The 23,075-nt window shown below is 39.3% G+C and overlaps 1 protein-coding gene across 1 annotated transcript in view; it reads left to right on the top strand.

Moving 5' to 3' along the window:
• faf1 (Fas (TNFRSF6) associated factor 1) overlaps window positions 1-23,075 on the top strand; it is a 72,622-nt gene that overhangs the window by 31,284 nt on the left and 18,263 nt on the right. The window contains exons 10-16 of the mRNA XM_080473401.1: window positions 9,758-9,853; window positions 10,634-10,757; window positions 10,871-10,934; window positions 11,021-11,102; window positions 16,211-16,365; window positions 21,271-21,407; window positions 21,508-21,596. Coding sequence (XP_080329527.1) covers window positions 9,758-9,853; window positions 10,634-10,757; window positions 10,871-10,934; window positions 11,021-11,102; window positions 16,211-16,365; window positions 21,271-21,407; window positions 21,508-21,596 — 747 coding nt within the window. The remainder of the gene's footprint in view (window positions 1-9,757; window positions 9,854-10,633; window positions 10,758-10,870; window positions 10,935-11,020; window positions 11,103-16,210; window positions 16,366-21,270; window positions 21,408-21,507; window positions 21,597-23,075) is intronic.

Raw genomic sequence — 23,075 nt, 5'->3', positions numbered from 1 at the left:
TTGTGGCGTCATGGGGCCGGTCAGCACTCAGCGAACACACATCTGCAGTGTCTGTGTTTCCTGGTTGAAGAGATATTAAAAAGCACAGAGAAGAGACAGAAATGTAATAATGGCCTCTGCACTCGCCATAGCCCTCTTATTGAAACGTCTGAAGGTATTAACAGAGAAAGCCCGGGGCTTGGCTGGCCTAGCAGGCGGGTAGGGAGCCAGTGTTAGTGTCTAGCTCATTAGCCGAGTCTCATCTCCCGGGGTTTGGGCCAATAAACATGGCAGTCAGAGGCCTAAGATTATGTTTAGCTCCACACACTATCCCACTCATAGTGGAATCGATTACTACTTAACTCTGCTTTGCCTTCAAGTGTGTGATATCTCTTATGTTTACCTATGCGTTTGCATTTGTGTGCATATTCACATTTTCAAATGTGCTGTCTTAAGGTGAGTGATACTTCACCACAGTAACTGAGCTGTGGCTCATACACTGAACTCTGAAAATATTTGCAAATTACATAGTTTAAATTGCATTAATGGTCAGTTTGAAAGACTTTTTTCACGTTTCTCATTTCATGTCTTGGCTGCATTAAAATAGTTGTGGAATTTGAAGATTATATAGAAATACATTTGGTTTGAATCCTAATCCTAATTTCTTACAGTGATGCAGAATATAAAAATAATAATAATAATAATGTGATTAAAAGTAAAACATTTTTTTACAAATTCATCTAATTTTCTCCCAAAACAAAGAATTCGGACTATAGTGGAGACTGCACCACCAGTTCATATTCTAAAAATGTTAAATGCCAATACCATTGGTGTCGCCCCTCTAGTGAAGTTGGTTTCTTGTGTACACAAAGACCCCATTTATTGTGACATAATTCATCCGAATAGTCAGTTAGTTCAAAGTATACGTTTCTTCTGTGAGTTATTCTTGTCTTCTGAGAAAGTTATTCGAGTTGATGAGATGTTAGTTTAATTAACGTTGTGCATTGTTGGAGTGTAAGAAAATAGCTGGTCAGAAAGAAATTCTCACCTTTCAGAGAAACCCCCCCAATACAGTCCACTCAATGTGTTTCATTGTTTATTGTGCTCTTAAGTTGTTTCAAGCTGGAGGAAGAATAGAAATTGGATCAGGACATTTAATGCTCAAATGACGGGGAACAACAGATCAGTTTATTCAGTACGCTGTTCTTGTATGTGGTATTAGATGCAGGAAGCTTGAGTATTAAAGGACGTGGAAGTGGCACGAAGCAGCATTGAGGTGATGCTCATTTCTAGCAGGTAGATGACATAGACCTGGTGAAACAAGTATTATAAATCCTTTTTATATTCCAAAAAGTTTTTGAAAAGACACACACACACACACACACACACACACACACACACACACACACACACACACACACACACACACACACACACACACACACACACCTAATTGTGTGATCGTCGTGTACTTGCTAATATAGGTTTTCATATTTTCATTTTCATCCATATGCTAACGCTGGTTTTCTCTTGCCCCAGGGCCCAAAACTCTGAGCTGTTTTCATTGTTGCAGAGTTGAGATATTAAACACCCGCTCTTTTTACATCAATATCCGGAGGATAAACTTGGAGAAGCTTCAAGAATCCCGAGTTTAGTTTTCAAGATGGCTTTGTGCATTTTGATGTTGGCATAAACAGTGTTTCACTATTGTTCTATTTATGCGTCTGTGTTTCTGTGACTCGTACATCCAGTTCTGCTCCAGTGTTGCCTGCATTGCTGTCTTGACTTGCAGCGTCGAGAAATGTAGAATGGAACAACTTTTTCTTTTTTTCTTTTTTTTTTTGAGGAAAGGAGATTCTAGTTTTATGTTTCGTAGCACTGAAGGCAACTGGAAAGCAGAAAAATAAACATTTACAGCATAATGTTTCAGATAACCCTAACCCTTGAATGACTCAAATCAGATTTAAATAAAACAATCTGATGTTTTTTTTACAGCACAGAAGTTTGATATTTTTTCCCTTTTTGGTTTTCCAGTAGTTCTCATTGATTGATTAGAATGCAGTCTGTAATACTCGCCCAACTCGTCAAGTTGTGGATCATTTGTGGTGACACTTTTTTTTTTCCCCCCCCTAAATGTTTAGTTCAGCATTTCTTTTAATTTTCTTTGGTTTTACTGCATTAAAACCAACAGTTTTTTGAGGACTGGAAAAAGTTCCCAGTCAGAGAAAAGTATGTTGGACTTTGCTACAGTTAAAACTAGATGAAATTCATTTTATTCCAAATAGATTAGGACAAATACTCCGGCATTATTTGCAAATACCAAGATCTAGCACTGCCTTTAAATTCCTCCTGATTCTCGTGGCTTTGACAAATCTGCTGCGAAGACTGCCGAAAGTAATGACAGAGGTCTTTACAACAGCTGATTTCAAGGGCCATCAGGATATTAACTTTCCCTTGCTGTTGGGAATGTGCCCAATTGAAGCTCTTCCCTTGACCCCTCCGGGTGCTTCGCCTTCGCCAAGACAATTTAGCATGAACAGTTTCCAGATAGGCCTCATTTCACTGGAGAGGTTTTGATTGACAGTCCTTCCTGCACATCTGTTGGAGTGATTGACAGCCAGAAGGACATCCTTATTACATCCCCTCCTCTTCTCCTCCTTCCACTGCCACCCACCCCTCCTTCTTGCCAGTAATTGCTGACATTTATGCAGTGTTTCATGGTGTTTGCTAATGTATTAATGCCGCAGAGCCTCCGAGGTGCCTTGCCTTGTAGGGCAGCACCTCCCTCCATTTCCAAGCTGGTATTAATGCAATCCTCCACTACCTGAAAAGGGCCCGTGAAACCAGGGATTTATTGGGGGGGGGGGGGGGCAAGTGGTTTCCGTAGCAACATGTCCCATTCACAAACTCAGGCAGAGCCCCTCCAGACACAACTGGAAGCCTTGAGGTGACGTTCAGAACTGTGTTGGTCTGCCCCCGTCTCTAGTTTATTTATGGAGGAAGAAGTTTGTTTTCATAAGCTTGATCGCAATTAATACCTCTCTCCCAAAAGCTGATGTTAAGTTTGTAACTCTACCAGAGTACAAGATTAAATACTTCTGGTGCTTAATGCTTTCACACTTTGTCCTTTCATAAATTTTTGATACTTTGAGAAATGTATCTTAAACATAAATATACTTTGACAATACATCAACGCACGAGACTATACAAATGGAATTGGGCAAAAGTAAACCTCTTGCTAGATATTATACTATGTTGTCTTCTGTCTCCTGCTCTTTGGCAAACTGGTATGAAATAATTAAGAGCTGTCAATTCATGAAGAAAAATAAAAACTTAGGTTCAGTAACTACAATTGTTTTTTTAATATTTATTATTCTATCATTGTTAATATGCAGAACATTATTTTGCAGTGCACGGAAACATAATTCCTTGCAGTTCAGTCAGTATTTTCCTATATGTATATTATGTATGTCACAATAATGACTTTTGCAATATGCCAGACAGACTTATTTTTTAAGAGAAATGGAGCTTTACAGCCATTAAACACTATGTTGTCACTCATTTGTAAATGCAGGTTTGTTAAATACACACAGTGATGATGAAAGACTACCTGATTTTTATAATGAAATTTATATTCTTAAGTTGAAAAAGAGAGCAGAAGACATCGTACAGCTTAGTTTAAGAGGAGCTTATTTTTTCAAATAAGTTGAATCATCAGTATCAGCAGCACTTTTTAATTGAAGGGTGAGCATAATTCTGCTTCCCTACTGTGTGCGAGCGTAGAAGTACAACACCATGTTGGAGAGATGATACCACTTTTCCCACTGTTAGGCATCCTGCTGATCCCAGCAGTCATTTATTAGTTTCTAGCTTTGTACTTATCAGCAGCTTGGCTCACTCAAAGTAGCCTGGACCAAGTAATCCAGCTCTCCTTTTTTGTTTTCCTGTCTGGTCTTAGTTTTCCACATGTTTACACACTTTCTCATCTTTATCGTTGCCTCAATCCTGCTCCTTTTTTTTTTTTGTTTTTTTTAATTCTCTAATCCCCCCCTCAGTTTCTCTGTTCTTCAATCTCTTCATAAATGGCATAGTGGAGTAAGGTAGTATACTGTGGTTTTGGTTGCCTTCACTGCAGCTGTCAGTGGTAATTATCTCACACTCACAGCCAGACACCTAATCTAAACACTGCCTACACCAGAAAAGAAAAAATGAAACACAGAAAGAATGAAGGGAGAGGAAGGGAGAGAAAGAAGGGTAGAGAAGGGGAAAAAAGGGTTGAAGGGGAGAAGGAAAGGAGGGGGTGAAGGAGAGAGAAAATTCTTTCCCTGTATTGGCCCGTGAATGCCTCGAGCTTCAATGCAAGTGTTAATTAAAAGAATCCAAAAAAGAGGAGCCAGTTCCTTTTGTGTGGAGATGTGGTGGAGGGTCTTTTGGGGGGACCCCATGCCCTGCGGCGCTTCAACCTTGTTTCCACGTTTTACCACTGAGCCGCCAAGCTGCACTTGTGTACCTCAACATCGGGAGAAGCCACTGGGTCAAAGCAAGGAAAAGGACTGAGAGCCACTCACCCCCCCCCCACTTCTTTTCACCTCCCCTCCTTGCATCCATGTCAGCCCAAACCCTCCAGGCGCTTTGACAAGGGAAGTGATCAACTTTATTTATACACTTATTAGGTCCTCCCACAAAATCTCTCATTGTGAGTGGTCGGGGTAAAGGGTTTACAGGGATTCTCTTGGCAGTCGTTTTTGAGATTCTCACGTTTGATTGCCACTCGATTGCAGGGTGAGCAGAATAGACCTGAGCCTATTACTTCACACCCTTCAAGCTTAATCTGTCTTTCTTTGGCTCAATACGTACAGCTGTGTGTGAAGTGTACTCTCAGGCCTGACATACGTCGTGTCTTCAGTGGTCATACCTTTTACGTTCACTGACAGTTGGTTTTTATTACCTTCTCCAACAAAAGTTGGCCAAGAAGGTTATGTTTTCATCTGCATCTATTTATTTATTTGTATGTTCGTTCTTTCGTTCGTTTGTTTGTGACCAACTTTTTGCAAAAACTATTAACCCAAAATGCATGAAATCCTCAGGGATGATTGATCCAAGGACGAGTCCATTAGATTTTGGGATGTTTTCTGAATAAATCCCCAAAACTGCGAAAAAAATGTCCCATACAAAGGAGATGGGAGGGGCACCTCATGGAGATCAAACAAGTTTAAAGGAGATCAGCGTCTTGCCATTGCGATGCTCCCTGCTCAGTGTTTTACACAGTGATGTTGCTACCTGACCTACCTAGTTATCAATATGAGTGAACGACTATGACGCTCGTGATGCGTACTCGCAGTTGAGTAAGTATTGCTAACTAGGGGTCAAAATTATAGCTTTGATACATTCCTTTGTAAAGTCACAGATTACTGTTATGAGAAGCACATTTGACAATTAACCCCTGCACCACTAAACCAGTTAGAGTTGAGTTACTTGTGTAATGACAAGGCAATTCAGCTAAGTGTTCTTCGTAGGTGTTCCCGGGACACTCGGCTGTCCTTTCTGTGATATACTTTTGATTAAAAAAATTTAAGAAAATACTCTTCCAATTAAATATTAATACACAGTAGATGCAGTGTGTCTCTTCTATAGTCTGTGTGTCTCTTCAATTCCAGTTTGTTTCGATTGTGCCAATTAGAGGAAAGTTGTCTCAGGACAAAAAACCCGAAAACAATTCCACTTTAGCAAGGTGATGGAGGAAGGGAAAACTCCCTTCTATCATGACCAAACCTCCTACAGATCCGGACTCAGGTATCTGTTTTCAGTTTGCACCAGTTGTGGTTAGAGGGTAGTGGGAGGAAAAAAAAGATAGGAGAAAGGACAGCAAACAAGTTTGCATCGTGCTAGGATACGAGAAGAGATTAAAGCTGCAAGCAGCGTTGAATGGGCCCTTGCACCTCCACGCACATCCGTATTCCATGAATTTTGTTATATAGAAGCCTTCAGGGCTAGACTGTGAATCCACATTTAAAGTGTGAGGCAGATTGGAGCGTGTACAGGTTACTGAGTTAATCAGTCAGTCAGTTTAACAGCGAAACATCAAAATGCAGGCGGTTGCCATTGCCTTTTGACTTGTGCACAAGATTTTGCTAACTTTGTATGATTAAGGCCTGTTTTATCCAAATGTAGAAAAGTTGTTCTTTGCATCTGTTCAGATGTGGTGTAATGATATGTTGTATGCATGTCACAAGCAGTGTGTCAAATGGCAGCGAGTGGCAAAGCATTTGACAGAGGGCCGTCACAAGACACGTCTATGACGAAAACGGCAAGCTTACTCTTTGATGGCAAATAATCACATATATGGATGTTGACGTGTTTATTATTATTATTGGTTTTTTTTTTTTCTTAGCTGTATATGTTGATCGTGAATGTGATCTGGGATGTTGTATTCTATTTGGATTTAGTCAAAGGACATGAGCTGCCTATCGTCAAACAACTGTCCCAGGGTTTTAACTCCTCCCTCGAACCAGTAAGGGAATGCAAATGTTTTGTTTTTGTTTGTTTTTTTGTTTTTATTGATTACAAACATTGGGTTCTTCCAGAGGTGTGTATGGCAGGATGGAGAGAAGTTGGAATGAAGCAGGTCATTTGATAGCCACCATGCTGTGCGTGTTGTGTCATGGCATGTGTTATGTGTTTGTGTCATTGTTTTGGTAATAGGTATGGGTTTTAATGGATTGAGCTATGGAAGGGAGGACTTGGAGCTGTGGGTCTCTTATTAACTCTTTTTCTGTGTCCAGCCATGGTGTATTGGGAGTTGTTTGTCTAGTGATGGATACATTGCAGCTGTTGGGAGAGAAAATTGAAATAAAAATTTGGTGCTCCAAGTCCTTCACTGTTTTTATTGTTCTGAAGAGTTGCAAGTTTGATTCTTGTTTAAGACCAGCTGCATATACTGGCAAAACCTGAGGTCTGTAGAAGCTACCCTCTGTAAGGAATTAACCCCTTTCAAATACAGCCAATGCAAAAATTGTAGACACCCTGTTGATCTGACAGTATGGCTGTCACTAACTTTCTCTTTTTTCTGTAACCCACACATAAGCATTGCCCATAAAATGTTTTTATTTTTGCAAGTTCTGATGTGTGTGCAAATTGTCATGAGTTTTTTTTTTTCTGTGTTAATAATAATAATAATAATAACAATAATAACTTGTAACATGCTCCTGAGCACTTTCAGTGCTTGTGCCCTAAAAATGCCACATGGTGACTTCAGCCTGTCTTAACCATACCGAGTAGGAATGTTTTAAGCCTGAATTTAACATAGGAGACTGTGTTAGTCTCCTGAACTGAAAATGGGAGCTGCTTCTACTGCTCAAAAAAACAGAGTCTTTCCCATTTACCCTGAACGGTCAGTGGGATGGGAGCTACTTTTGCATATAAAGCCAATGTGACCCTTCACCAGTGATCTCACTCTTGGTTTGTGTAGTTTTAATATTGCGTGGTGGTTTTTCCACAGCTTTTTTCAAGCAATTTTCTATGCTTAAGACAACATGGAGGAGGAATACTCATCAAAATCAGACACTTACAAGATCTGTCAGGGGAGAGAACAGGTTTCTCATATAACCTCTCCTTTGTTGCTGGGAAGGCGGAAATTTGAAACACAGTGTTCAATATTACAACCGGTTTCAGTATATTCTCAGTCAACAGTTTGAAGGCTATAATAAATGGTCTGTTTGCCTGCCGAGAATCGTTAAGAAAAAGGTACTTTTCTCCCTTTGGGAATAAATCAATATATAAACAGCTCATATAATTGGAGATCTGCCTAAACAAATGACATTTGAACGCATTTGACTATTGGATATGTCATATGAATAAATCCCTTTTATCGTAGCAAACTGTATTTCAGCATTACAATCACTATATAAGATACATTGTGTGTTTACAAAATGTCTGCAAAATGTAAAAATTGTTTAGACATAGTAAAACCAGAAAAAAAGGTTTTGCTTTTTGTTTAGTTTTTTTTTTTTTTTGCTAGTTTGACACTTATAAAATTAAACCAAGCCTTAACAGCAATATGTAGCATTTGGTGTGAAATGATTAGTGCAGAATAAATAGTGTATATCTGACATTCGACAAACTATATTATTGTAATGTTTCTTATTTTGTTAGTGAACAGCACTAAATCTGCAGATATGATTACAGGTGGTTCTTGGTTTGGCTATTTAAAAATTTTGATTATGTTTTTTTGAGTGTTTTATAAAACAGTGGCACACGATGTCAGGTATTTGTCTCTTATTTGTGCAAGGTAGGCAGCATTATACAAGTGAGTCCATGTTGCTGACAAGGTTTAGTGATTACATTGTTCTCTTCTGCTGTTGAGACTGAGGCCAGTAGGAGGAACCTCTCTAGTCTCAGAGAAACACAGAGAGAAACTCCCTTGAGTGTGTAGCCCTTTTCAGATTCAATTGGCGTTGCATATAATCGTCTCTTGATTCACCCATGTCCAGCTGCTCTTTGTGTGTCTTTGCACCTGACAATGGAGCAGATCACAGGACCTCTGCAGGAGACGAGCAGCTTCTCTGCCTCTTATCACACCCAGCTTGCCTGCGCTTCCTCAGTCCTGCTGTTTAGAAGTTCACTCTCCCAGAAAAGTCTTTGCATCTGGGCTTTCTGCTTGGCTCCTAACAAATAGCATGCCAGTGAATTGAACGCATTGTTGCATTATTGTGAAGTATCAGTATATTCGGGCAGTCACGGGTAGATGATTGCCAGTCCTGCTTGTAATAGTGTTTGTTGATAGAACTGGACAAAGGGTCTTTATGTTGAGGAAACGTCAACTTTCACACTTTCTGGCTTTATCTAATGTGATCCAGTGTAACACCTCATTTTCTTTTTTTATCGTCATATAATAGTTATTCTTCTATTAATATAATTTGCATGGATTGCATGCATTGATGTACATGAGTGTTAGGTGTGTGCACATGTGCACACTGATACTTTTAAATGATCAGAAATTGTAATAATCAAGCTACGCCACCCCTTTTTGATAGTCATCTTTCGTTTCATTCTATAGACTCTGCAACAGCCTTGCTTATATAGATGATATCCCCTGGGGTCTGAGCAAGGAGACACCAGCTGTAATGAGTCCCCGCTGATCACTGACATTTTCAGTCCAAGCTTTGGATTTTAGAGCTCATTAGTCAGGTGTTCTTTTACTATAAACCGCCACCACACTAATGGTGACTGCAGGTGTACAAAAAACCTTGTCAATATCTGCCCTCATTAGAGAAACGAGCAAGCCTTTGTTCAAACATCCTAAAGTTTCATGCGATACAGGCTTTTGCTTCTGCTGCTCATTTGTTGAACCTGTTTCATTTGGCTGACAATGTTTGTCTCTGTTTTGATGATAAATTGGATAAAGAGAGATAATCCTTTATTCATCTCGCAAACTGAGAAATGTACAGTGTTACAGCAGGATGGCCGAAGAAAATCACACAGTGCAACATTAAATTAGATAATAAAATAGATAATAGGATCAGATCGTAACTTAAAAATGTTAGTCTGTATAAACTGTATGAAGACTATCATGCACACAGTGCATATACGGATGGAAATGTTATAAACTGTTGTAAAGTTTGCTTTGTTTTGTTTATACTTCAGTTATTATTAATTAATAATTACATGTTGTGCATGGTAATATAATGGAAATGTGAAGTATCAAATCAATCAATTAACCATTTACCACAGTACAAGAAACTTAACATTGTTCTGTTATTATGCTTTTTATTTCTTTTAGATGACACTAGCTCTTTCTGGAATCAGCTTTCCCTGCCATCACCTCAGTGTTTGTCGAAGGTCCTCACCAGCAATCGCCCAGGAGCCCACAGAAGAGGTATATAAGCGTCTGTCATTTTCAAACACACCTTTTGGAGCTTTAGACTAGTTTTAATGTGAGGACTGTTGTAAAAGTATTCTGTGTTAAATGGCTGATATGTTGGATTTTACTACTGCACCTTTTGAACAGCTCATTATGACTGGGGTCCTATTAATGTTCACCTTTGATGCATGCTGAGATAAAAGCACATGGCTGCTTCTCATCCACACAGAATGCATTTGTGAAAAATATCTGATTGCGTCGCTGAGGCTAGTGCGTATTCTTAAAGTTGTGCACTGAACTTCTGCTGCGTGTTAATTTGTCTCACTTCCCAATTGATAATGCCAGCCACTTAGCTGTATTATTTTGCTCATTTACATTGTGTGCATGTATGTAATGCCAATTAAGTTATTTTGTTTACATAGCACTTGTATGTTATTGCTACAGTAGTAAGCACAGTGTATGCAGGTTTAAATGTGGGGACCTTTTTTTTTTTTTTTTTTTTTTAACAGAAACGATATTCATTCTGCATTCTATATTGTACATTATCCTTTTATATTTCAGGTTCTTCAACTCTCCCTCCGAAATTTTGAAAATAAATATGTAATGCTGTCATCATTTATTTCTATATCAGTAACCTGAACTGTTCCTTCTGTCCGTGTCTATTCTACTGGAGTTGCAGTCCAGTAAATCATTGTTCACAACAATCCTCAATAGACTCTGTGTAAATACTAACTGACCAAACAGGAAAAAAAGAAGCTTCTGTTAAATGACATTTTCCATAATGGTTGTTTGCAGTGTGCAGATGTCATTATGATCAGCGACAGTGAGGGTGAGGATTTCGAAGATCCATCAGAGTTTGGGATGGACGATACGGAGCTGTTCGGAATGAGCTCCTCTAACTGCCCAAGATCACCTATGAGTATGTGAAGAAAAGCAGTTTGCTCAGGGCTTGTTTATTGCTTGGAAAACAGTGTCAAAAATCAGGACAACACATCTGAAGCTTGACCACAAGATTGTTCTTGTCTTTTGCAGTGCCAGAGAATATTCAAAATGACACTGATGCCTTAGTTCACTTTACTGACGAATTTTCTTCAAGGTGAGTTAAGTGTAAGAACTTTAAAATCTCACAAGGTTGAAAGGTAACTATGTGTTTATGAGCTGTTTGCCTGTTGTGTCCCACAGGTATGGTGAGACCCACCCAATGTTCTTCATTGGCTCTTTGGATGCAGCATCTCAAGAGGCCTTCTATGGCAAAGCCAGAGATGTAAGTAAGGTCTTCAACTGTTGAAGGCCTCACATGAACATTTTTAATTTACTACCGGTACTGTAATGTATCACAGAATTGTTTTTCTTGGCACATTAACATTTCAAACCCTAATTTTGATGAGGTTAAAGTTTTTGTGGTACTACTGTTACCAATAATCTTTTCTTTAGCACTGATGTCATCTCTCCTTTATGTGATCTAACACCCCCTTTTTTGAGTTGTTTTCTTTTCTTGAAATAACACGAAGAAGGAACACATACCAAGTGTATTATTATTCATTCTCTGTCAAGGGAGATATGGCATTTCTGTCTTTATTAAGACGCTGGTGGGAATTTGAAACACAATAATTGTGTATGTATGTGATTAGTCTCATCTTTTCTAGGCTGGACTGCAGTTATGGAACTTGTGATTATTTAGTCTGTATTGCTATATATTTATATATCACATCACTTTAGCTTAATATTTTTATTTGAATTTAGAGAGAAGCAATAACCCCATATGAGCATGAAGCACTGTCAGTCAAAGTATCAGTCTAATTATAGAAGGCTTAAATGTACCCAAATAAACACAAGACAAAGAAAGACTAATAATCTACAGCATTTAAAAAAAAATTTTTTAAAAATCTCAAGGTGAGCTATTTTAATCAGCACAATTAATTAGGATTAAATAAATGTATACAAATTGACCACATTAATTTTGGACAAAATTCACATATACATGTAAAACTTCTAGCCCATTTGCTCTGCGCTATTTTTATAGGCGCAATATCACAAGTCATGTGCAAAATTGCGGTAAAAACTGATGCAGTTTTCCTCTAGTTTAATATGGAGGCTAAGCCTTTTATAACCATGTTGATGTAATTTTATCAAAACCCTCATCAAATTTTCACCCTGACAGCTGAGGCTTTATTTTTAGCTGTCCACCCCCCCTATGTTTTTCTGCTTTTGTCCTTCTAAGGATGCTTGTATCAACTGACAGCTTGTGTGGATTGCAGCCTTATTAGACTGTGAGGACACAGCAAGATGTTAGGGGGGTTCAGATCACCAGACACACAAAGAGGGAGGGCATTGAATGATACTGGGGAGAGTGTGACGCGAAGAACATGGTGTGAAAAAGATTAGAGGGAGTGTGCAAAAACCCTCACCCTAGAAACTTGAAAGAAGAAACTGAGTGAGAAGAGAATGAGGACGACAGCATATGAATTTGAGGGATGAGGGTAAGGGATGTGTGAAATCAACAAAGATGGAAAGAAACTCAAGAGAAAGTTGGCATCTTGCCTGTTTCTCAGCTGATTCCCCTCTTAAGCCAACACAATATGGCCAGTGTCTCTCTGGTGTTCACACATGCTGTACTGTACCACTGTGCTCTACACAGTGCAAGGGCAAAATAGTATTCATTTTCACAGTATTTTCTTTTATTCTGGGTGAGCTTGATTTAGCCTGCCAACTGTGCTGTGGTTAAAATGGCTTTGGAGAAGCTGAATATGTGCAAAGACGTTGCATGAAAACAGAAGCTATTTGATCTGTTCCGTGTTTGTCCTGTTTTGTCACCAGCATCCGAGACAACAGGCCAAAACATGCTGCTTTTCATGGTTTCATTACACAGTAGCATATGTGCACAGTAACGCCGTCCCTTCTTCCCTCTTTCCAGCCACCCCATCCTTTCCTCTATACTTCCTTTTGAAAAGGAATTTATAGTTTGTATCCTAATCATAGAAAACGCACTTCATTAAATGGATATTAGAATAGCGCAAATCGGACTGAAGGGAGAGTCTAGGAGGGTTTATAAACGGAGGAATCAGTCTCATGCTCATACCCTGGAAGAGGCTAATCACTAAGCAAAACACTACATTTGATGAAGTGTTTTTGAAGGTGTGTGTTGGGGGACTGTTGAGATAGACTCAATCCATCCTTAATGAAAATGCTTTGGGCTGCAGAGCTGAGCTGAACCCTCTTGGGGATCAGTGGTTTGTCAGAGCGCACAGAGAGATAGGCCACCCATCACTAACCACGATCCTCACTAAATCCCCGTCAACGCAGTGGTTAATCACTCTAACCCCGCTCTCCACTCCTCTCTCATGTCTGCCACACACAAAGACGCATCAAAATTCATAGCCTTGCTGGAAAGGCAAGTTCAGGGATCTATCACCGCGAAGTAGCCACTTTAAAACCCAGCAACAGCCTCGCAGAGTCGAGAGGGAACTGCTATGGTCCGTCCAAACGTTATAGGGCTGCAGATATATGTACAACTCCTAAAGCTAGACCCAGAGCTGAACACTTAAAAACTATAAGCATTTGGTAAACTGTTGCTCTCAGTGAAAATTATCACTGCCAGGCATAAATTAGTTGAGGTGGACAAACAATATTGTTGAATGTGTATCCTGTCATACTAGTAAAGTATCCGTCAGTAGAGAATTTGGAGGTTGCATAGTTAAAGTATGTTGCGTGTTAAGCTCGTCACACACCTTTGGTATTTCATAATCTTATTCTTTTCTTCTTTTTCTTTACAGTATATTTAAATTTGGCATGCTTCATGGATTATTTATGATGCATGTGGCCGAGGTGAGAAATCTAATCTAACCCCACCACTTATGTTCAGATGAGAGATGTTCTAGTGAAGCATTTCATAACATCCAGAATAGATAAATCAAAATATTTTTTTAAGAGAAATATCTCTTTATGTCCATTGTTTGATTGTTGCTGTTAGCTTATTGTCTTACAGCTTTATTTATTTTCCAAAGAAAGGAAACAATACTTTATATAGGTTATAGTAGGTGAAATGATAAACACACTTCATAAAGAAATCAATTTGTATCAAAGGGACTGAAAGAAAACAAAACAATGGTGTAAAAAGTGTACATTTTTATATGCATAGGTATAAATACCTTATGACCCAGCGTCTTCTCGTTGAGTATGACATTTTCGGCTAAAAGTAGCATAGTTTCACAAAATAACATGTGATATGAATGAAATGAATTGAATCCTGTTAATCTATCACTTAAATGTTACGTCCCATGTGGTGACCACAGGTCTTAAAATAAGCTGGGCCCAGATGTTAAAGTTTTTAACAGCATTATTGCAAGATATTATATAAATGTTTTGCTCCTTCTAAATGTGTTATACTGTCTGGAGGCCATAAGTGATTGGTGTCGATACTTTGTCCGTATTGTATAACAGTTTTGGACACAGGCTGAGAGCCGTGAGAGCTGAGACAGACAAAACAGGATGTGCTTTATGGTGGCTGTACTGCTGACTTCTCCAGAGGTAAAAATAAACCCTGCTCAGTGGAGTCACAGTCTGATACCATCGGTTTCCTCAACTGATCGCCTTTGAAAAGGGACACTGAAAGTCCTGAAAAGGCAAATAGTTTTTCTCCCTCAAAAAAAAAATTTTGCGCTGTGATTTTTCTTTCTTTCTTTCCTTTTTTATTTTTTTTTATTTTTTACTATTTAATGAAATTCTTTATTGATCTACCTTTGTGTTATGAGAGCACCGGTGATACAGGTGCATAAGCTCCAACACTCTTCTACTGAGTAAAATTTAGAGTCTCTCTCTTACGTGCACACTCACTCGCACACAAAGCTTAGATTTAGGTGAACAGGTGTGAAGAAAGGCTATGGGGTCACTATCTTACTCAGGTTGGACCTAGTAATTTAGCTGAAGCGAGGGATTTGCTCCTCCCTGCTAAGACAGGCAATACAAAAGATTTACTTGAAAGCGGAGAGGGAACAGAGGGGTACGGACAGTTTAACTAAGATGAAGGAGTTCAGTTGGCCAAAATGCCCACTTTGATTAGTCTTTACACTTGCTCTAATTGAGCATGCATGTGTGCGAGTATGAGTCCCTCACTTGCAGGTACACAGTTAAGTTTGGGCATGTGTGTTGAGACGCCGGAGCTCGAGTGTGTATCAGGTTTTAGTCTTTTTCTACTTGTTGTAAAACGCTCCTTCTCCTCACACTCATTCCTCTCTCAAGACTGAATTTGCTTGTCTTCTCAGCATGAGTGTTTAATCTTTTCAGGCTGTTGAATCGGACGGCTGAATGAGTCCCCAGCTCCTTCTCTCTAGGAGCCCTGGAGATTATTCTAAAGCACTAATCGTTGAGCAAACACAGCAGTGCTCTCCCATTCCTATTCTATACGGGCCACAGTATAGCACAACTTCTTTCAGTTCCCCGCACGTTTTACGCCTTGTGTAGATTTTTTGCTTTTTGGCGCACGTAGCCTAGATCACTGTTCCTGAGAAACAGACCCCTTGACTTCCCGCTCACAACCGTGGTTAGAAATGAACTGAGTGGAGACTGGGAGTTTTTCTTATTTGTTCTTTTATAGCAAGAGAAGTGACATGTAATTTAAAGAGCATTATTTCCAACATTGTCCCCGGGAACCTTTTATGTTTGTGGGTGTGTTTGTTTTTTAATTAGATTGTCAGGAGGGAGAATCTACCGGGCTTATATGATGGTGTCAATATCCTTGGATTTGGAGCTTCGTCAATATTGTCTGGCCCTGCCGCTACTAACCTGAACAGGCTGCTGGCATTTGGTGTAAAATAAATAGAGTGATTTGTCTGTTTTGTTTTCTCCATATCTTCTTCGCCTTCAAGAGAAGTTTTATTTACACCGCTCTCCATTTGATTTTGTGTGGTATTTGCTTTTTTTGTCAGTTGTGGCCTTGCTGCGGTGTGGAGAAGTCATGCTAGCTCTGCATCCGCTGGTCTCTCATGTCATTTTATTTTCATGTAATGTGGTAGTGTCTCTGCAGTGATGAGCCACGTGGCTGGGGAACCTAACTCCAGCGTAGATCCTGAGGACCGAGGTTGCATAAAACTCTTATGTTCACAGAAGGATCACACAGACAAACTCTGATTCTGTATTTCTTGGGAGCTGAGTGTAAAGGTTGCTTGTTGAGAAATTTAATAAAACTCTACCTTACAGCCAAATTTTATATTTTTATTTTTAAAAAATTTGGCCAAATTGAATCACAGATTCCACTTGATGTTAGAAATCAGTGATCATTCAACAGGCCAGGGCAGATGTACCAAAGAAATCATTCTTAAAATGTTCTACATCTTTGATTTCTTTACCCATAATTCATTGTGTTCCTCTCCACAGAGAAAGCTGCTTGCGATCTACCTCCACAACGACGACAGTGTTCTCAGCAACGTCTTCTGCTCCCAACTGTTGTGTGCTGACTCCATCGTCTCCTACCTGAGCCAGAACTTCGTCACATGGGCTTGGGACGTCACTGAGGAAGCTAACAAAGCAAAGTACAGTATCGGTCACCTCCAAGCTATTTGATCACGTCAGTCTTATTTTACATAATTTCTCTGCTGGCCTGAGTGAGCAGGTGAATCGACCCCCATTTTAGTTTCATTTATTTCATTCTTATCTTCAACAATAACATTGTGATTTACCAGAATTCAATGTTTGTTTGTTTTTAAGTTAGCAGATATTTTGCAGTTATATATTCAGGCTTATACAACAATGTCACAACCGCTGAACTTTTTCATATTTTTTATACAAGTGCATAAGACAGTGTGTATAAATGCTACTACATCATTGCAATGTTACCCGATAAGTCTCCCTGGAAATACTATTGAATTTGGTGTAAGCTCAGTGGGATTGATTCTTATATAACAGGGCTTCTCTGTTTGACAACAGGCAAAAGAGTTTATTCTTTTAGTTTGTAAAATGTATTTAAACTGCAAAGTCAAACAAATGAAAGACCTTAATGCTGTGATATTTTAGCAGACTGAACATAATCGATGCTGCCAAACAGTGTTTGACCTTTGAAGTTATTCTCTCTTATGAAAGACTTGACAAAATATGTTTTGTCGATTAGCCAATAATTATTTTGTTGGGATTTTTCAAAGAATTATCTTATTTCTTTTTAATCAAAGTCTTACTAAGTTTATTTTCAGATTCAGGTTTTTTGTTTTTTAAGCGTGATTTTTTTAATAAGCATTTGTATTCTCTGTTTTCTTTTTTTGCCCTTTTCATTATCAAATTTGGGGGAACCATTGTTTTTGTTCTGTTTGTATTAGCCACTTGCAGTGACTGCAGTAACACATAGTTTTCTGTTGTTTTGAATTGTGTGTCAAATTCAGCTCGTATGTAAAAACAAATGGAGCGTGGACTAAACAATTGAGCTGTCTCCAAAGGCATGTGAATTCTGTTGCAAAGCTTAATCTAGTCTCTAAATCTCGGGACAGCTTTGTTTTGAGTATCAGTGATTTTGATTACAAGTCCATCCACTAAGTTTGAAAATGACATAATGCTGTAAAAACCAAACAAATTCTGTGGAAAGGGTGCAGTGCCATCCATCAGAAACATACAGCATTTAATATTTAATTTTGCCAAATATAAAGTTTAGTTGTGCAATAACTGGAGCTCTAACCCATGACCGCATGTTTAAATCCTTATGTTTTATTTATATGTGGCGTCCTGTCTGGAGGAGTGGGCTGTTTGCATAAATGCTGAGGTGTACCTAATAAATAGGGTATTGAAATATATTTCAGTAGGAAAGAAGCTTGTATGTCAGCTGAGAGCTTTGTGACCTGCCCAGACTCTCTGTTTGCTCAGCTAATGTCACAATTGAAGTATCTTTTTAAAGTAATTCTCTCAGAACTCTTTGGATATTTTTTGCCCACCTTCTTTCACATTTAAAGTCAGAAAATGTTGGACTTCCATGACTTGTGATCAGGGACCATTTTGATTTATTTAATGTAAAAATGCTAGTGTAGAAGAAACCTCATTTGACTCATGGGCAGCAATTTAAAATCCATTTGGTTTGTCCTTAATTGCTGGCATTCAGCTCTCACTCCACCACTCACACCCTGTATCTCTGTCCTCTCATTCTCACTTCAGCTTCATTCTCTAGTTGGAAGCTTGGAGGTTGCACGCTAACAAAAGGCGTTGTGTTTGCATGTTGAGGCCCCTGATTGGGCAATCTTGACTAAGCCGTCTGAATGGAGGGTCAGTATGAGATGAAGTACTCCATTGGGGTCCAAACATCTCTATCTTTTCACTTAGTCTCAAAGTGCTAGCGTTACTTCATCACGGAGTGTTGGGAATTTACATTTTGTTTAGTTTTTTGCTGGCACTTGTTTACCACGCTGATACAGTGACGAAGACAAAGTTCTCAATTGAATGCAAACTTTAAAATATCAATCGTCTTTTTTATACTAATCAGATCTGCAGCAGCTGAAGTTTTAAGCGCTTGAGAAGAGGAGATACAGGTGGACAGGTTAAGGCCCTCATCATCACTGTACCTGTGACTGCCTTGGATTCCTTTTACTTTTTCTTAATCTTGAGGCTACATTTTTCTTGTCTCCATCCTCATCTTACTGCTCTCTCCTTGATTTTTTACCAGCCCAACCCTCTCACTCTTCACTGAACCTTCAGAGTTAAGCCTGCCCTCTGGTAGCAGCCATTTAAGAAAGACTCGCACCCTGACCTCACCCCTCCATTATTTCTTTTAAGAAAACTCCCTCCTTCCTTCATTCCACTCTCCTTTCTCTCGCATTGGTCTCCTTTGCTTTTTGCCCCAGCTGGGCCTTTTTATTGCACATTAAAAGGGAGGCAACATCTGGAGCTTTTCATCACACACAGCGAGTCACAGCTTCGCTGCTAACGACGCATGCATGCACATGTGCACGCTAACTCCTCCACACGCACACACACACACACACACACACACACACACACACACACACACACACACACACACACACACACACACACACACAGCCTGTCGCTCTGCATTCTCACGCTCTCAGGCTGATTCAAAATGACTGATGATTGGCATCAATCACACAGGTTCGTCTGCGTGTGTGCGAGTGTGCGTGTGTGTGTGTGTGTGTGTGTGTTGAACCTGCTGATACTGGAATGTGCCTGTTGCTCAGCTCTGTATTCTCACAGGCTTCCCAGTTAGATGATTAATTATGCATAAATGCAGTACTGGTGATTTGATGCCAGTGTAATTTTCACTCATGGGAAATGCATTTGCTAAATCGTACAGGCGACATATTGTCATTGCAAATATTAAACCTATTTGTAAATATGTGCATTGTGCTTCCTCAAATGCATCACTTATTATCGATATGCTATGCTAACATGTCTGTACAAGCTTTAAAAAAAATAAAGTCATGTTATTTTTAGGTCAAATTATTTTGTAGATATTTAATCATTCAATATAGACTTTCTAATATGAATATTACTAAAATTAAATGCAGTTTGTCTCAAAGCCAAAACAGCATTTCAGTGGTAACTGATGTCGTAACCACTGAGGGCAGAGATGGACTAATATGCAAATTTTTATTATGCACTTGGCTTCTGCTTTTGACATACTCTTACCTGAAAAGTTAACTGCTTCACGGGAAGAGCGAAATGTCACTTTCAAATCAAAACATGCCCACGTACACGCTGAAACAAAGTGTGTCTGACACAGTGAGCTATCACAGCATCCGGTTCCCATACCCTTCGCCCACAAGTGGCTGACTTAAGATATTCCCTGCAGTGCTACTGTACTGGCCTGACTCATCAGCTGCTCAGTGGAGCAAACGTCAGGTCTAACCAGTCCACTCGCATCTTCACAAAGCACTTTGATGTGAAGACATTCAAGCTGACAGCGCAGGGAAACATTAACTATTTTGGCTGTCTGGGTCCACAGTGAGAAATAGAGATGGCATGGATGACAAATTACAAGCTGTCAGTCACATTAGCTATTGGAGCAGAGCTTTAAGTGCATGTTAAATTGTAAGTTGCAGGTGTTTCCTCTCCATTTCGATGCCCCCTTAAGGTTTTTTGAGGGCCGCAGGTCTTATGTGGCCGAGGTTACATTCTTCAGCATGTTATATTATGGTTGGATGACAGTAGAGCAGCTTTGACTTCCTCCTGCTCTCAGTATTATGTCCATACTTGTTCCTAAGGTAATTCATAAGTGCTTCCCATCAGAGTTACTGCATTGATCTTGGTCTGAGTGACAGTGGATACATAGTCAGATTCGGTTGTGTTTCCAGATTGTGCAGTTTTTAACGCCGTCGTGATCATGATCATTCATATTGTGTTGGACTGACTTCCTTAGTTTTGAGATAGAAACCACAGCAGGTTTTCTTGTGCTTAATGAGAGATTTAAGATTGGGTTACCCTTCAAGTTGTTGTCCATTGTTCCCTGGCCTTTCATTACAGGTTAGAGTTTCCCTGTGGACTATTGTCATGGTGTGGTTGGGTCGAGGTATGAACAGGGACAAATGTCAGAACAAAATGATCTGAAAGATTTAGGGGACCGTTTCTTTTTTTGGTTTAAGGACGTGGGTTACTTAAAGTTCAGTGTTTTTCTGAATCGTATTCCAAACATTTCAGTCCAAGATTCATATTTTGGGGGTATGTACAGAAAGGATTATTACTTTAAAGTGACCATAGTAGGCGCGGGCGCTCAATTTCACAGTTTGAAAAGTCTGCAAGTAGCTCCCTCAGCTTTGGCTTCATCTTTTAATGAGTTACACCCCCCTTTCAGGCGGCAGCCCTTCTTTCTGTCTTTTCCCTCTGACCTGCCGTCCTTCCATCTATTCCATCACTTCTCTATTTTACCAGCCAGTTATTAAAGTAGATCTTATTAAAAGGCGGGAGAAAAAGCTAATCTATATTTGCATTCAGTCTATAGCAATTCATTAATATTATGACATTTACAGGGAGCTTGGCGGGGCCCCGGCTGCCTGCTACCCTTTTCCCTCTCTGAAATGTTAATTTAAAAAGTTCTGTCTTTGTAATGGAATAAGAAATCCTCTCTTGCCCTATCAATTCTGGGCGTCTGGTGAGGAATACTAATTCATCTCAGGTTCCAATTGAGATAGCGTGTCACTCTGATGGAATAAGAAAACGCAGAATTGGTTTTAAAGTCCTTAATGCCACGAGTTATGTGTATTTCTCTTTTCTGCTGTTATCTCAAAAGAGTACTCCTCCTTTTCCATTTGCTGGAAAATATTTGCTTTACTTGTTTTAGTACTTGCTTATATTGTATGTGTCTGTTTGTGTTTGCTTTTTGATTGGGTTTTCTTTTCCTCTTTGAATTACAGACTCTGAAATATGAATTAAGTTCCAAGAAAAACCAAAGTATTTATGAAACAGAATGAAGATTAAAAGTTAATTGAATCCATTTCTTTGTCTTCCAGACTACTCACTGTATGCTCGAGGAACTTTGGCAGTGTGGTTGCACGGACTGTACGGACAAACAAGACAGACCAGTTCCCTTTGCTCCTTATAGTCATGGGTAAACGCACATCCAACGAAGTCCTAAACGTTATTCAAGGTAATTATTTATCCATGTGACCTTTAACTGTTTGTTTAATAATGTACAAATGCAAAGCTTGAACATCACAAAGCAGCTCCTGATTGACTGTTTTCTTCAGGGAATACGACACTGGATGAGTTGTTGATGAAGTTAATGGGAGCAGTGGAAATCTTCACAGCACAACAACAGGAGGACATCAAGGATGAGGTAATTAAGATGCACAAATATTGAGACCAATATTTTAAATTCATACGTCATAAATCAAAAAAAGGTAGGAGCTTCATTTTTCCATCAAATAATGGGAAGTGTTTCTTATTATCTCATAACATTGAGATGCAGCCACATTTGTAGGCTTCTTTGTGGTAGAGTCCATTAACTGCACAAGAAACAATACAAAACCCATTCCTGCTCACTGAACTGTTACTCACCTGTGTGTCCCCTGTATTCCTCTGGCCATAACATGCTTTAGCAGCTTTTGATTTAGAAGCCGAGTGTAGCATGAGGACAGAAAGATATTATTAGCCTGTAAACATTCTAACCAGCTGATCTCTTTAAATATTTAGATATTTTTTTTGCCTTGTCTGTTCTTCCATCTCAACTGACAGAATTTGGCATACATGCCATCACTCCTCAACCTTTTTGGAAACTTAATGTAATATCATCGAATCACAGATTAGTGTGTGGCACACTTGGTGAGTCTGAGTGAATTCCCTAAATTCTCTCCGTTTAGTCAAAAGACGAGCTCAATTATTCTTTTCTTTCCCAGATGGAAGTCATAACCTCTAAGTAACTCTTCTTGATTTATCGAGCTATGGGAACAAACCATAAAGGATTTAAGATATTACCAAACATGTAACGACTAGCAGAAAGCCATTGAACCTTTTGAGTATCTATAGTCTTTAGTCTGTGAATAGGTACAGGACTCAAGTTCACCTCCTATTCACTCTAGTTTGTAGGTAATGCTATGCTGCTACGTGTCTGTCAACTACCTCTTTCACTGCCATGCAAATTGTGCAAACACCATTAAAGGATACAATCTGTAGAGCACAGAGCGGGGGAAAAGTGATTCCTGCCTTTCATGTGACAGACAAGAATCTGGGACAGTATGACCGAGAGGACCTCTCACTGCCGAGGCACCTGATCCCATTAACCACCAATTGATGTGTTTACACAGTCACCTCAATCAAAAAAAGAAAGAAAGACACTCGATAGGGTTTTACTGAGCTGTGTATTAAAGTAATCCCTCTAAGCTGTTATGGTCACATATATTTGAAGGCAGTGTCTCACTATATAGTCTGTTTATATACCAACAAATGTGTTGAAGTAACACATTTGAATAAAGTATTTATATTTGTGATCATCTTTATTTCTTAGGGTAGTGCGTGCGTCCGTGCGTGTGTGTGTGTGCGTGCGTAGTTGCTACAATATTATGGTCACATATTTCTGCCAGCCTTACCTAACACTGCTGTGCTTTGTTTTTGACAACTGTTTCTATAGATGACAGATGTCTTGCTGTATTAGGTCTTTAACAGTGATAGAGTCATTCAACCAAACAGACTCCTCTATAATAGTTTTATTGAGGGAGTCACCGCATCCAAGTTATGGGAACCGCTCAAAAGAACTGAGTGTTGTTACACACATGTCCCGAGGGTTAAACTTCCTCAGGTTAGTGACTGACGGCTGAGT

Source organism: Lipophrys pholis (genome assembly GCF_963383615.2).
Source record: "Lipophrys pholis genome assembly, chromosome: 10".
In the NCBI taxonomy this organism is placed as follows: domain Eukaryota; kingdom Metazoa; phylum Chordata; class Actinopteri; order Blenniiformes; family Blenniidae; genus Lipophrys; species Lipophrys pholis.
The sequence above is the reverse complement of the archived record's forward strand: the minus strand, read 5'-3'. Positions and strand labels throughout refer to the sequence as shown.